The 16228-nt window shown below is 45.5% G+C and overlaps 1 protein-coding gene across 2 annotated transcripts in view; it reads right to left on the reverse strand.

The window, feature by feature from the left end:
- Window positions 1-385: 385 nt before the first annotated feature.
- plpp3 (phospholipid phosphatase 3) overlaps window positions 386-16228 on the reverse strand; it is a 37405-nt gene continuing 21562 nt past the window's right edge. For both annotated transcript variants that reach the window (XM_045207815.1, XM_045207814.1), the window contains exons 3-7: window positions 14571-14663; window positions 14261-14448; window positions 14075-14132; window positions 10569-10745; window positions 386-2857 (exon numbers count right to left, since the gene is read on the reverse strand). In XM_045207815.1, coding sequence (XP_045063750.1) covers window positions 2729-2857; window positions 10569-10745; window positions 14075-14132; window positions 14261-14448; window positions 14571-14663 — 645 coding nt within the window. In that variant the 3' untranslated portion in view covers window positions 386-2728. The remainder of the gene's footprint in view (window positions 2858-10568; window positions 10746-14074; window positions 14133-14260; window positions 14449-14570; window positions 14664-16228) is intronic.

The following is a 16228-nucleotide window of genomic DNA, read 5'->3' on the forward strand; positions in this document are numbered from 1 at the left end:
CTAACACATTTTACCTTCAAGAAAAGTATCAACACTATTTTTAAAATGGGAGGTTCTTCTCGAGTCCAGCTCCTGTGCCAAGATAGATGTGCGTAGAATACTACTTTTGGTAACACTTTTAAAGTGTTGTTCATGACACATCCATAACAGTGTTGTCGATATCTTACTACACTAATGTAAAGAAATATATACTCTAGGTCATGACAGGCAAATATAACTCTCAAGTTGTTCCAGTTGACATAAGCTTTTATAACATTTTGCTCACATTTGAAATGTGTTATGGATGCTCTTAAGACACTGTTGTGGAGTTGTCATGAACAACACTTCAACTAACACTACAGACCATCAATATAAAACCATACAGTCAAGACAAGACTTCACATAGTTGTGTTTATAATGGGCTTTTTATTTAAAAGCTCATGTAGTAGAGATAAGTACATTAAGCAGAAACAAAAACTTTGCTAATATTTATTTTGTACAAAATGAGACAATACAAAAATACTAATAGTGAATTTTAATACAATTGTAGGTTTGTTTTCAATGCGTATTAAAAACGTACTATCACAAATCTACAATATTTTAGTTAACTAAATAAAAAAATCTGTCAATCAATGCTTTTTAAGCAGCACTTGGTAGAGAACACAGGTTGTGGTTTCATAGTGGACAATAGTTAAACATTAGAAATAATATCTTACACAGTTAATTTTAGTGAACTATACATTATTTATATATTTATAAAATTAAAAGGAAATGGTTTGCCGAAATAATAGGACGGACTAAACGTGATTAGAAAGCTGTGCAACGTTTTGAAGTGGTGATGTTGAGAAGATGTCTTAGGCTCTGTCCAAAATGGCACCCTATTCGCTATCTAGCGCACTTATTTGAGCAAGAAGAGCATTCTGTAGGGAATAGCGTTCCATTTGAGATTTGCCCTGAGTAAGCTGAGCTGTAAAATAAAATGGCTGATGGGGAGTGGTTAGTTAATGACATCACTGGACTAGCACTGAACATGTTAAAGATGCATCGTAGCAGAATATAAAAATATGAAATCCACAGTTTTCTAACGTTCTCTAGACAGGGTCTCAGTCCTCCACCTCTGGCCCTCTCTGACACACACACATAAACACATACACATAATCACACACACACTCACACGCCCACACACATATAGTGGCACACATTCTTGGCACAGACAATGGTTTGTGTGAGTAAGGTTCATTCTACACACACTACCAGGAGGGTTCATCAAAGACACACACAGACACAAAGACAATCACACAAATACACAAGACACGCAAACCTATACACATCACACACACACAAAAGCACACACATAGGCACGCACCAACACAGTGACATACAGGACACATACATACATACTGCTAGCGAGTGATTGGGTGGGCCAGAGCCCCTCTCTGCCAGCGGAAAGAGCCCCTATCCCATAATGTGCCAGTTTAGCTGTCAATCAACCCTGTGTCCATTGTGACAGACCACACCCCCACATACGCAGCCATTGAGACGGAAGCATGGCACAGCCACGCCCCCACACCAGGTGACAGGTGGCTGAGAGATATTTACCTCCCCCTCCTTCTCTTCCTCCCCCGACTCCCCCAAACTAATACCAATCAATATCCCTACTCCTTTAACCTCCCTCTTTCAAGAACCCCTGCTTCATCCTACCCCCCTCTTTCAGAAAGCATCATCCCAGGTTAGACTACCCAGAGGGGCAGCTAGTTGAGCTGAGAACTAGACTAGTCCAAACTTTTTCCTTGTGGTAGGAGCTAGAGTAGTATGTGTCCCCCTTTGAGTCTGGTTCCTCTCCAGGTCTCTTCCTTCTCTAGTAGTAGTCAGTAGCTGGCATTGGACAAGTTAACTAGTTACAGGTTAACTTTAACCCTCTATGTCATGTGTCAAACTCATTCCACGGAGGGCTGAGTGTCTGCAGGTTTTCGCTCCTCCCTTGTACTTGATTGATTAATTAAGGTCACTAATTATTAAGTAACTCCCCTCACCTGGTTGTCTAAGTCTTAATCGAAAGGAAAGACCAAAACCCAGCAGACACTAGGCCCTCCATGGAATGAGTTTGACACCCCTGCTCTACGTGATCATCAACAAGCATTCTAATAGCTGCTCCATCTGGTGGCGAGTGGTGATAATTGACAGTCAACTGGATTATAGTGCTGTAAATGATTCTGCTCTGTAATGTTACTCATATACTGTATGTGTCGTTTGCTAGTAATATTGCAGTAATATCGTTCCTATCACTAAGGAAGTTGTTATCCTATGTCAAGGCCTCAGACAGAGACAGTTTCTCTGTCTTTCCTTCATTCATTCATTCACTTATTTTTATTTTTTCCCTTTGTGTAGTTACAAAGTGTTCCGTTTCAGTGGCTCTGCACTGCTGTCTGTAACTTCTTGTCTTTTAGCTTTTGATTATTTTATTTTTGCTCTAACTTGGGCTCAAATCAGAATAGTAGTAATAACAATAGTAGTTAAAGAGTCTGGATAGTGAGAGTGGTCTCTGCAGGGCAGGTCTCAAATAACAGGCTATTTCCTAAGTAGTGCACTACTTTGGACCACAGGGTGTGATAAGTAGCGCACTAAATAAGGAACAGAGTGTGATATGAGACATGGCGACAGTCTCTCTGGTCACTACATTCTACTGTCCAATGGGAGGCGAACAGCGCTGTGATAGGCTCCTCGGTCACGGGAAGGGGCGGGGCCTGTCTCACACCATGTTGTGGTGGTTGTTCCGCTCGATGATGTCAGCAGGGGGGAGGAGCTCCTTCTTGATGGGGGAGGGAGGGGGCGAGGCAGGCTTCACCCTCGGTTTGAACAGGTCAGATACATAGAACACCTAGAGAGCGATAGAGGGAGAGCGAGAGAGAGAGTTAAAGTACCTACACATAATAAGTAGCTAGAGAGGAATTTGACCACAGCCCTACATCATCATCATCATCATCATCATTATTAGGACTTGAACACAGTGAGCCAGGCGTAAGATGTCTCTCCCTTCCTCACCCCTTTCCTCAGCCCTCTCTCCACCCTCTTCCTCCCCCTCCCCCCCGGGTAGTGAGCTCACTATGCCCTAGCGTGGGAGGCAGAGGGAGGAAGAGAAACGGAATGCCAGCCTCTTCCTGAGGTCACTGCTCTATCCTTCTCTTTCACCCATCTCCTCCCTCCTCACCCCTGTCCTCCCCCCTCTCTCCACCTTCCGCCTCCCCCTGAGTTTCCCGAGAGGGAGGAAGAGATATGGAGGTCCTGATGACATCATCGGCCAAACAGGAAACCGGGCAGACTGGGCAGGAAGTGGGCCTATGGAAAAGGCTGTTAGCAACGGGATATAACAGCCCTTAGCAATGGGATATTATGACTTAAGCCCTGAAGTCGCCCTCTCTCCTTCACTACTCCTTCCTTCTCTTTCTCTCCTCCTTTCTTCTCTTCCTCTTTTCACCTTCCTCCTCTCATCCTTCCTTCTCTCCTTCTCCCACACATCCAAACAGGCTCAGCTGATGGGGACAGATATAGAGATGAGGGGTCATATTCCAGACTGCTGTCAGAGCATGACCTTTAACAACCTTTACTAATGACCTTTGACGGAGTCAGGACATCATCATAGAGAGACCCATAATAGACCCTCTCAGCTCAACAACACACAAAGATACTTCACTAGAAAAACAGGCCCTGTGTGTGTGTGTGTGTGTTTGTATGTCTGTGTGTGCATGCATGCGTGTGTGTGCATTCATACTTACAAATGTGAATTCATGTATGTGGTGTGTGTGTAGCAGTATTTTGAGCAGAGTGGTGAATGGTATCATATATCTGGCCACGACATTTAAAGATGTGGGCAGCATTTCAAACCCCTTCCTCAGACGGGACGCATTCCAAACCGCTGTCCTCACAAGGACCTAGTCATCCAATCAGAGCAGGCCTTGTCCCCCTGGTGACCACCTCTGACCTTTAACCCCTGGATGGTCCAGGCCTTATCACAGCAAAGAGGCTTTCTGTGCACACACACACACACACACCACCTCCCAGACTATTGTGTGAGAAATGCAGACTCAGCAGCAGACACCAGGGGAGAGGGGGACTGTGCACTCCTTAATGTGGTCCTACTGGAAACATGCCAGCGGAACATTTAAAGGGGGAACACTGTCTCAGGGAGTCAGGGAGAAGTGTGGTGTGTGTACAGTGTGATAGATAGAGGATACAGTCATCCCCACTGATGGAGGAGTGTTTCATCCCTCTCTTCATCAGATCCCTCCATCACTGCGTACATCCTGGGATGGCTCTGCAGATTACAGTCATAATACTATTGCTAATGCCAGTCTGCCAGTCATGTTTAGAGTCCTCTGTCACACCATGTGAATCATGAAGACGCTGAGTCAAACAGACATCGTGGCACAGCAGGAAGGAAGTGAGTGTGTCTGAAAGAAACAAGCACGGCTCACTGTGTTTTAGAGAATATCGTGCCACGACACAACCTGTGGATTTCATCAGAACCTACCACAGCCCAAAGCGTGTCTAAAGCAAACCTCTTGCTCCTATAGCTATGTGCATGTGTGTTTCTAAAGCTAACCCCTCGCTCAGAGACCGTGTGAGATAGCAGTATGGGGAATTGTAAGAATACATATGGAGGCCTTCAGCATCACTAACAGAGAAGCTTCTATACACTGAGTATACAAAACATTAGGAGCACCTGCTCTTTCCATGACATAGACCAGGGGTATTCAACTCTTACCCTACGAGGTCCGGAGCCTGCTGGTTTTCTGTTCTACCTGATGATTAACCCATAAGAGTCTAAGCCCTGTCTAAGCCAGGGGAGGGGGTTCTGCTAAGCTATATGGAATTGTTTTAAGAAGGTCAGACCAAGGATCATTTAGCTCAGAGGGGTCATAATAGTTTGTAGGCCAAACCGTTCGGACGCTACAGAATATTTTGTGAGAAAACCGATTTTCGGGATGTCTCATGGTGTGACAAACACCGCTCTAGCTCTGTCACCTTTCACCACAGATGTGGAAGTGCGGTGGATTGAGACGCATCAAATGCCAAAAAAACACATATCTCTAGCTTAAACTGACGGATTTTGATGGGGATTGTTTTAATATGCTAATTCGATTTTTGTAGAATAAACTTAGAATTGTTCAATTTAAATTATTATACAAAATTCTTGCTACCAATATAATGTTATTTATATGGGGGATACAATCTTCCCAGCTCTGCAGATTTTGCTGCAAAGAGGGAATCGTTAGATCATTTGTTTTGGTACTGTCCATTTGTAGCTTGTTTTTGGACACAGGCCCAGGAATGGCTGAAGGATTGCAATAATTACCTGGAGCTAACCTTGCAGATAGCACTACTGGGTGATCTGAAAAGTCATAGTCAATCGATCAATAATATAATAATACTTTTAGCAAAAATGTTTATTTTAAATAGACAATCTGTAGAAACAATGAGCATAGAAGGGTTCAGAACTTTTGTGAAACATCACAGTACAGTTGAAAAATATATGGCAAATAGAAATCCAATATGGATGGTGTTAAGAGATAGATGGGAGGTGTTGAATGAAGTTGAAGGATGGGACTAATAACAACTAACAACAACTAATAACAACAAGATAACTAATGTAAAGAATACTGTGTCCATAATAAGTATATAGGTTATAGGTTGAGAGCTTTTGTGAAAGAACACAGTTAGAAAGATATGGCTTATAGAAGCAAACCGGATGGACATCATGAAAATGATCGGAGAGGTTGAGGGTAGAGGAAGTTCAGGAGTAAAAACAAACAAAATATAATTATTGTAAAATTGACTGTGTCCATAAAATGTATATAGTATGTATAAGCTGGAAGTAGAGGCCTAAGCATTGTTGTTCACTAGTTTACTCCAATTAGGGAAGGGGTGGTGGGGTTGAAAAGTAATAAAGGGAGATATATATTTTTAAAGGATATGTATATGTATTTATATATATATATATATATATATATATATATATATATATATATATATATATATATATACACTGCTCCAAAAAATAAAGGGAACACTTAAACAACACAATGTAACTCCAAGTCAATCACACTTCTGTGAAATCAAACTGTCCACTTAGGAAGCAACACTGATTGACAATAAATGTCACATTCTGTTGTGCAAATGGAATAGACGAAATGGTTCTGCAGGTGGTGACCACAGACCACTTCTCAGTTCCTATGCTTCCTGGCTGATGTTTTGGTCACTTTTGAATGCTGGCGGTGCTTTCACTCTAGTAGTAGCATGAGACGGAGTCTACAACCCACACAAGTGACTCAGGTAGTGCAGCTCATCCAGGATGGCACATCAATGCGAGCTGTGGCAAGAAGGTTTGCTGTGTCTGTCAGCGTAGTGTCCAGAGCATGGAGGCGCTACCAGGAGACAGGCCAGTACATCAGGAGACGTGGAGGAGGCCGTAGGAGGGCAACAACCCAGCAGCAGGACCGCTACCTCCGACTTTGTGCAAGGAGGAGCAGGAGGAGCACTGCCAGAGCCCTGCAAAATGACCTCCAGCAGGCCACAAATGTGCATGTGTCTGCTCAAACTGTCAGAAACAGACTCCATGAGGGTGGTATGAGGGCACGACGTCCACAGGTGGGGGTTGTGCTTACAGCCCAACACCGTGCAGGACGTTTGGCATTTGCCAGAGAACACCAAGATTGGCAAATTCGCCACTGGCGCCCTGTGCTCTTCACAGATGAAAGCAGGTTCACACTGAGCACATGTGACAGACGTGACAGAGTCTGGAGACGCCGTGGAGAATGTTCTGCTGCCTGCAACATCCTCCAGCATGACCGGTTTGGCGGTGTGTCAGTCATGGTGTGGGGTGGCATTTCTTTGGGGGGCCGCTCAGCCCTCCATGTGCTCGCCAGAGGTAGCCTGACTGCCATTAGGTACCGAGATGAGATCCTCAGACCCCTTGTGAGACCATATGCTGGTGCGGTTGGCCCTGGGTTCCTCCTAATGCAAGACAATGCTAGACCTCATGTGGCTGGAGTGTGTCAGCAGTTCCTGCAAGAGGAAGGCATTGATGCTATGGACTGGCCCGCCCGTTCCCCAGACCTGAATCCAATTGAGCACTTCTGGGACATCATGTCTCGCTCCATTCACCAACGCCACGTTGCAAGAGGAAGGCATTGATGCTATGGACTGGCCCGCCCGTTCCCCAGACCTGAATCCAATTGAGCACTTCTGGGACATCATGTCTCGCTCCATTCACCAACGCCACATTGCACCACAGACTGTCCAGGAGTTGGCGGATGCTTTAGTCCAGGTCTGGGAGGCGATCCCTCAGGAGACCATCCACCACCTCATCAGGAGCATGCCCAGGCGTTGTAGGGAGGTCATACAGGCACGTGGAGGCCACACACACTACTGAGCCTCATTTTGACTTGTTTTAAGGACATTACATCAAAGTTGGATCAGCCTGTAGTGTGATTTTCCACTTTAATTTTGAGGGTGACTCCAAATCCAGACCTCCATGGGTTGATAAATTTGATTTCCATGGATAATTTTTGTGTGATTTTGTTGTCAGCACATTCAACTATGTAAAGAAAAAAGTATTTAATAAGATTATTTCATTCATTCAGATCTAGGATGTGTTGTTTAAGTGTTCCCTTTATTTTTTTGAGCAGTGTATATATATTTGTGAGAAAAAAATAACATATGGGGGATTGGAAGTGATGCACACAATTACATTGATGGAAGTTACAATTTATCTGCAATATTAAAGCTGATCTACCCCCTAAAAACAAAAAAAAACATCAATTTTGGTAGGGGCGCGGACATTGCACACACCTGGTCTCCCAGGTATAAATCAGTCCCTGATTAGAGGGGAGCAATGAAAAAATGCAATGGAACTGGCTTAGAGTTGAGTTTGAAGGACATAGACTGACCAGGTGCATCCAGGTGAAAGCTATGATCCCTTATTGATGTCACTTGTTAAATCCACTTCAGTCAGTGTAGATGAAGGGGAGGAGACAGGTTAAAGAAGGATTTTTAAACCATGAGACAATTGAGACATGGATTGTGTATGTGTGCCATTCAGAGGGTGAATGGGCAAGACAATATATTGAAGTGCCTTTGAACGGGGTATGGTAGCAGGTGACAGGCGCACAGGTTTGAGTGTGTCAAGAACTGCAGCGCTGCTGGGTGTTTCACACTCTACAGTTTTCTGTGTGTATCAAGAATGGTCCAGCACCCAAAGGAGATCCAGTCAACTTGACACAACTGTGGGAAGCATTGGAGTCAACATGGGCCAACATCCCTGTGGAACGCTTTCGACACATTGTTGAGTACATTCCCAAACGAATTGCGGCTGTTCTGAGGGCAAAAGGGGTGTGTGGTGGGTGCAACTCAACATTAGGAAGGTGTTCCTAATGTTTTGTACACTCAGTGTATAAAGAGGCCTGACATGTCTGTGTGCTTCTATAGAAGTTCTTCAGACATCAGAAAAGGCCAGTGGGTGAAAGAGTGGGTGATAGTGGTATGAACACGCAGGTACCTTCATCTCTTCACTGTAGCTTATTGAGAGGGTTAAATACCTCTAAAGTGTTTGAATCCCACTCATCTCCCTCCCTCTCCTCCCCCTCTCTTAACAGCACCTCTAAAATGATCCCAGATGTTTCTGTGTTTCTACCCTGACTGGAGAAGGCAGCAGTGTTGTTAAACTAGCTAAGCCCATAACCGCGATCTGCAGCGGTGTGTGTGTGTATGTGTGTGCAGGTATCTTGGCTGTCGCTCTGAAGAATAGCCGAGTTCTCTATGAAATACACATATACACAAAGCTAAGAAAACTTCTCCTCTCCTCCCCTTCTGTCCTTCTCTCCTCTTCCCTCTCTCCTCCCTCTGTCCTCTCATACGTACACTCTTACAAAAAAGGGTTCCTAAAGGGTTCTGCGGCTGTCCCCATAGGAGAACCCTTTCTGGTTCCAGGTAGAACACTTTTGGGATCCATGTAGAACCCTCTGTGGAAAGGGTTCTACATGGAACCCAAAAGGGTTCTACCTGGAACCAAAAGGTGTTCTTTAAAGGGTTCTCCTATGGGGACAGCCGAATAACCCTTTTTGGTTCTAGATAGCACCTTTTTTTCTAAGAGTGAACTCATTTCAGTAGATGTTGATGTTTCTCTTATTAATGTTTATATTGTTCCAGATGATTGATGACTGACAATGCTGACAGGGCAATAAGAACAGCTAACAGAGTTTTGATTGGATCAGAACCTCTCCTACAACCTCCTACAACCTCTCCTACCCAGTGGAGTTTTGGGCAGGTTCTCTAAGTTCAGCCTGGTAGAAACGTTCTAAAAAAGGGGCGCTGTCAGTACCCCTGCCCAGCCCTGGCAATATGTGTGTGTGTATAAAGGTTCCCAGAGTGGTGTGTGTGGCAGTGCCAGAGATATGTCAGTAGCTGAGCCTAGGCGCCACCATGGCTTCTCTCACTTTATGAATCTAACCATTTCCATTCCTGAACTGAATGAGGGCAAGGTAGGAGTGTGGGTGGGTGTGTGTGTGTGTGTGTGTGTGTGTGTGTGTGTGTGTGTGTGTCATGCTGAGGTGATAAAACCAGAGCAGCCAAATAAAAAATTAATAAAAAAAAATTAACAACCTCATTTTTGTTTCAAAGACCAATCTCCCCCATCTCTCTCTCTCTCTCTCTTTTCCCCTCACCCAAATGTAATTTTCCTTGGCAACATACGGCTTAGTAAAGCTATGATGGTTACAGTTTGTTACAGTAAAGCTATGATGGTTACCTCTCCCTCTCTCTCTCACACACACACAATCTCTCTCCTGGGGAGCTGGCTCCAGGCAATGTGCTATTCATTAAAGGGAATCAGATTCTCTTCACTTCGGAGCCTGCTTTATTTCACAGAGGGGTGGAGAGGGAGGTAGAGAGAGAGCGAGAGAAAGAAAAAGAGAGAGAGGGGGGTAGAAAGACAGAGAGAGAGAGAGAGAGAGAGAAAGAGAGAGAGAGAGAGAGAGAGAGAGAGAGAGAGAGAGAGAGAGAGAGAGAGAGAGAGAGAGAGAGAGAGAGAGAGAGAGAGAGAGAGAGAGAGAGAGAGAGAGAGAGAGAGAGAGAGACCGAAAGAGAGAGTGAGAGGGCAAAGAGGAGAGGCGGAGTTGAGAGAGAGAAAAAGTAGGGGAGTAGGTCTGGAGAATGTCTCGGAGTCTCAATACATTCTCTCTCTCTCATGCCTGATATCTCTGATTACCTGATCTGCCCTGACTCACAACAGACTAACCCTGACCTCTGACCTCTGACCTCTGACCCTAACCCTTACAGTCACAATACAATAGATGACTAACAGTGACTCACCATGCAGTAGGCCAGCGTTTCTTAGTTCTGGTCCTGGGGACCCAAAGGTTTTGCCCTAGCACTACACACCTGATTCAAATAATCAACTAATCAAGCCTTTGGAACTGTGCTTGAGTGGAATCAGGTGTAGTGCTAGGGCAAAAACAAAAAATGTGCACCCCTTTGGGTCCACAGGACCAGGATTAAATGTGTGTGTGTTTGTGTTTGTCTTTGTGTGTACTCACTATGCAGTAGGCCACCAGGGCGCCCTGTACAAAGCCGGCCAGTACGTCTGTGGGGTGGTGCTTGTGGTCGGAGACGCGTGATAGGCCGGTATAGAATGCCATCATCAGCAGCGTGAACTGGACGAGGGGGCGGAGCAACCGGGCACCTCGCCACGTGAACCTGGACTGGAGATAGAACTGATTGAGGGATGGATAGAGGGAGAAAGAAAGGGAGAGAAAGAGAGAGTGAAAGGGATTATTATTTGAATGCACGGCCACAGAAAGACATTGAGCAGTATGTGTTTGATCTTACACAGACAGATTTATAGTAAACATACATCACATCTGAAGCAGACATGTAGATATGTATTTCATCAGGAGAAATTCCTTGGTAAAAGGGAATAAGTGTGAAATATATTGTGGTATATTACTGAGATGAGTGTCTTTAAGAAGTACGATGACAGATGACAGGGACTGTGTTCTCTCTTCTCCTCACCCTTGGACTTCCTGTGTTTCTTCCTCTCCCCTCAGACTTAGACCTATACTTCCTGCTTCATATACCCAGAGACTGGGTGGGGCAGCCTCCGCCAGCCTCTCTCACCCATCCACTCTCACCAAATCCTAATAAGCAGACCTAACAATAGCCCTGCCTAACTCCCGGTCCTCCCCCATAAGGCCATGGATTCCCAGAGGAAGGTATGGAGGAGGCTGACTGGCTCTTCCTGGAAGACAAGCTCATCATTATTGTTGTCTTCGAGGAAGGAGAGGAAGGAACCCTCCCATCCCTCGCACTCTCTCTCCTCTCAGGGATGTTTAGAGTTCTGGCTTCCACAGGCAGTGGCAGACTTACCATTAGGCAGAAGAGTCAATTGCCTCGGGCCTGACATCATCTGGGACTTCGTGAACTGGGCATAAAAAAATTACAACTAGTAATAATATATATATATAATAATAATAATTTCTCCGCACGAGGCCCCGCTCCCATACAGACGAATAATAATTCATCATAGATCAATTGTTTATTTCTATACATATCAATATTAATATAATCCACATTTTTCTAATAGCCACCTATTTAAAGGCATGAATGACTCGTATGCTGTGTAATGACATGAATGAATGATTGATTGAGATATATTGAAGTAAGTTACGTTAAGACAGATAAAACAGGACGCGCTCTCACAGCTCGATGGTGGATAGATTATATAAGGCTACTATAGCCTATACAAGAGTCAAGAGGAAAATTATACAATTGATTACATTATTGCATGCTAAATGTTTCTGATCAGTGAATGCAAACAAGAAAAATGAGCTACCACCTCCACTTATTTGCCCAGCCAGAAATCAATTAACAATTGATTATCAGACAAGTCACTAAGTCCGCCCCTGTCCGCAGGTCCAGGGGGGAAAGGTGAAGGGAAGGAGGGAAAAGGTGGAGACCAGGCAAAAAGAAGAGAGTAAGACAGGAATGTCTGTCCTTGTCAGCCATGATGTTTACTAGGCCTACTGTAGCGGTGGCAAGGGCAGTCCTGGTCCTAGAGAACTACAGGCTGTAGTTCCAGTCCTGGTCCTAGAGCACTACAGGCTGTAGTTCCAGTCCTGGTCCTAGAGAGATACAGACTGTAGTTCCAGTCCTGGTCCTAGAGAGATACAGGCTGTAGTTCCAGTCCTGGTCCTAGAGAGATACAGGCTGGAGTTCCATTCCTGGTCCTAGAGAGATACAGGCTGGAGTTCCATTCCTGGTCCTAGAGAGATACAGGCTGGAGTTCCATTCCTGGTCCTAGAGAGATACAGGCTGGAGTTCCAGTCCTGGTCCTAGAGAGATACAGGCTGGAGTTCCATTCCTGGTCCTAGAGAGATACAGGCTGGAGTTCCAGTCCTGGTCCTAGAGAGATACAGGCTGGAGTTCCATTCCTGGTCCTAGAGAGATACAGGCTTCCGTGTGAGTAAGATAAATGTTTTTATTTATTTATTTCTCAGGACACAAACACAAAACAAATTCTCTAAACTCCCAAGTTTAGTGGTTTCTTAGAGAATTGTACTCAAGAAGAGAGACGCTTTCTCTCTAACTCCCATAATCACTCTGGGACAGATATAAAACATACAACCGAGAAAGAGATAGAGAGAGAAAGAGATTTCCTGCCATCATTCTGCACCACCACAGAATGCCTGTAATATTGTTTACTAGCCCTCTATTTGAAAAACAGAATCCTCGGAGTGTGTGCTGATGCGAGTGTCGCTGTGTGTGTGAGTACTGTACAAACTGACTTGTTGGTCAGTTTATATTTCCTAGGAGAGTTGGCTATTCTCTCCTCGCTCTCTTCCCTCTCTGTTTGTGGTTTAAATATCAAGCCTGCAGTCTGAAAGCACCACCTCTCTCCTTCTCTCCCTCTTTTACACTCCATTCTAACCGAGAGGCTGTCAGAGAGAGGCAGGGATATATCCAGAGCTCACCACAAAATACCACACAATACTCCAGGAAGCATGGGCCAACCATGCACACCCAAAAGCCTGTACAACCCAGCTCAGCCAAGCTAAGCCTATCCCAGCCCAGTCCAAAACACTGACTGAGTCACACTGGGTCAGTAGTGAGCATAGTTGTGGAAATATCTGCATTCTTAATAGAGTGGAAGAGGGAACGAGAGATGGCGGGGGTAAAGAGGGGAGGGAGAGACAAAGAGATGGGGGGGGGGGGTGGGTGGATGTAATACTAATTAGTGTGTTGGAAGCATGGAGGCCCCCTGGGGCACGAAGACTGATCAATAAACCACAACAGGTGGAGAGAGGAAGGGAGAGAGAGAGAAGGAGAGAGGAAGGGATACATAGAGAGAAGGAGAGAGGAAGGGATACATAGAGAGAAGGAGAGAGGAAGGGAGAGAGAGAGAAGGAGAGAGGAAGGGAGAGAGCGAGAGAAGGAGAGAGGAAGGGAGAGAGAGAGAGAAGGAGAGAGGAAGGGAGAGAGAGAGAGAAGGAGAGAGGAAGGGAGAGAGCGAGAGAAGGAGAGAGGAAGGGAGAGAGAGAGAAGGAGAGAGGAAGGGAGAGAGAGAGAAGGAGAGAGGAAGGAAGAGAGAGAGAGAAGGAGAGAGGAAGGGGGAGAGAGAGAGAAGGAGAGAGGAAGGGAGAGAGAGAGAGAGAAGGAGAGAGGAAGTGTGTTCAGCTGTTAAGCGGAAAACAGGTGGAGTACATCCATCCATCCATCCATCATCCATCCATCCATCCATCCATGGAAAGGAAAAGAGAATATGACTTCAGAGTGTCTGACTAAACTATGAGCAGGAAGGAGGGAGAGAGGGAGAGAGAGAGAGACAGAGAGACAGAGCGCAATGAGGGGTTAGAGGGAGGGGGGATAGAGGGACTGAGGGGGTGGACAGAGGGGTAGAGGGAGAACAAAGGTATTTTTTACTGGGCAGATGAATCCTGCAGCTCAATAAACTTACTTCCCATAATGCCCTCTGTCATCTGCACTCCATTGTTTGTGTGTGTGTGTGTGTGTGTGTGTGTGTGTGTGTGTGTGTGTGTTTACTCACAGCCAGGTAGAGCATAGTAAACATAGAGAAGGAGGCATGTCCAGAGAAGAAGGATTTCCTGAAAAACAAACATACATGTGTACCACCATGAGGGCAGATGCCAACAGAGCACAGTCTGGGGTATCACATAGTAGAGGGGGCTAGGACTCAGTGTCTGGTGTGTGTCGTGTGTGTGTTTCTACTGACCTGGCCTCCTGTACTTTGCTCTCAGGGCCATTACAGGTGTAGGAGGTGATGTACCCGAGGGAACAATTGATGGCTGACCAGTCAGGATTACACACGTCCAGGAAATGAGGTCTCATCCTGCCCACTGACACCTTGGCAATGTCTGTGAAGGACTGGCTGATGGCACAGCCAAATATAAACACTCCAACCTGGAGGATGCAAACAACCATTAGTACCATCATGTATAACTATTAGCATGAAAACAATACAAATGTTGAAATGTATCATTTATGGTCCGTTTCTACCCTCCCACACCTCTACTGGTACTCACCTGTTTGTAGAGAGATGAGACATAAGGGTTTCCAATGAAAGACTTAGATCCCTCCATTCGTTGGTGAATCCTGTAACACTCTCCCATAACAATCTATATAGAGGAGAGGGGACAGGAGGAGAGAGGAGGGAAGAGGAGAGGAGATGAGAGGAGGATTTGGAATGAAAAGGTGAAAGGAATTGAACATTACAAACAAACTCTTGATGAGGCTCCGAGGAGTGATATTGTCAACTCCCATGCAGTTAGGTCAAACACACACATGCACACAGTGACAATGTATAGTTAATCATTCTCATGTTGAGTAAGTGAAGACATGGATAAAACAGGGAGGATGGAGACAAGGTGGAGAGACAGAGACAGTGAGGATGATGAATAGATAATAGAGAGATGGAGAGATGGACAGAGTGAGCATGGCCTGCCGTTCCCTCAGGCACCACTGTTATGATAACTAATGACGAGGCTTTAATAACAGAGGAGCTGATGGAGGGATGGAGGAGGGGATGAGATGGACAGATGACACCTCTAACAGAGATAGATAGAGATAACAGAGCTTATATCTATGGCTCTGGCCTTAGCTCAGTGGGTTAACTCGGTCTCATACAGTCCTGCAGTGATGTTGTAACACTAGAGCTGCTGTTCTAGCAGGGGTGGGGTACAGATTACCCCCCCCCCCCAAGAGACACAGGGGCATGCCATCCCCTTGCGGACCCCTTGGAACTCTGAATGCCCACACACAGCCCTCTATGTAACACCCACCCACCCACACCCACCCTCTCACTATATCTGTCCTCCACTCAGATAATATTGATTTGCCCTCCTCTGAGACAGCTAGAGATTTACTGTAACTCTCTCTCTCTCTCTCTCTCTCTCTCTCTCTCTCTCTCTCTCTCTCTCTCTCTCTCTCTCAAATTTGACCAACTGGGGACATTTTGTTAAGGTTAGAATTAGTGTTACAATTACGTTTAGGGTTAGGGAAAATAGGATTTTGAATGGGACTGAATTGTGTGTTCCCACAAGGTTAGCTGTACAAGACTGTGTGTGTGTGTGTGTGTGTGTGTGTCTGCCTGTGTGTGTGTCCGAGTGGGACTGGTGTCAGATTCAGAGGAGACACCACTAATGATATACAGATGTGTGAAATCTGCCAGCTTACACCATGAGCTGTGAGAACGCACACACACACACACACTCCTGGTTTGAATAAGCAGAAGCGCTGAGCTGGTAGCTAGATTGTACCACCATGAGGGCAGACGCCAACAGTGTACAGTCTGGGGTCTCATATAGTAGAGGAGGCTAGGACAGTGCGGGGTGTGTCTGGTGTGTGTGTTCGGTGTGTGTGGGCACTGGGGGCACCAAACCTAGAGGGCAGGCAACAATGGGCATGGGAATGTAATGTATCACATCAACAGCTCAAACCAGGAGTGTGTGGTTCACACACACAAGCGCAAACACACACACACACACACACACACCCTCCCTTGCTCATCAGAAGAATGGAAACAGTCTGGAGCCAATGCTGGTATGGCGATGGAAAATTACTTCACACAGAGCAGACAACACATGAAACAACACAAACAGACAGACAAACAGACAGACACACAGACAGACAGACAGACAGACAGACAGACAGACAGACAGACAGACACACAGACAGACAGACA

The sequence above is a fragment of the Coregonus clupeaformis genome, chromosome 26 (assembly GCF_020615455.1).
Source record: "Coregonus clupeaformis isolate EN_2021a chromosome 26, ASM2061545v1, whole genome shotgun sequence".
In the NCBI taxonomy this organism is placed as follows: Eukaryota; Metazoa; Chordata; class Actinopteri; order Salmoniformes; family Salmonidae; genus Coregonus; species Coregonus clupeaformis.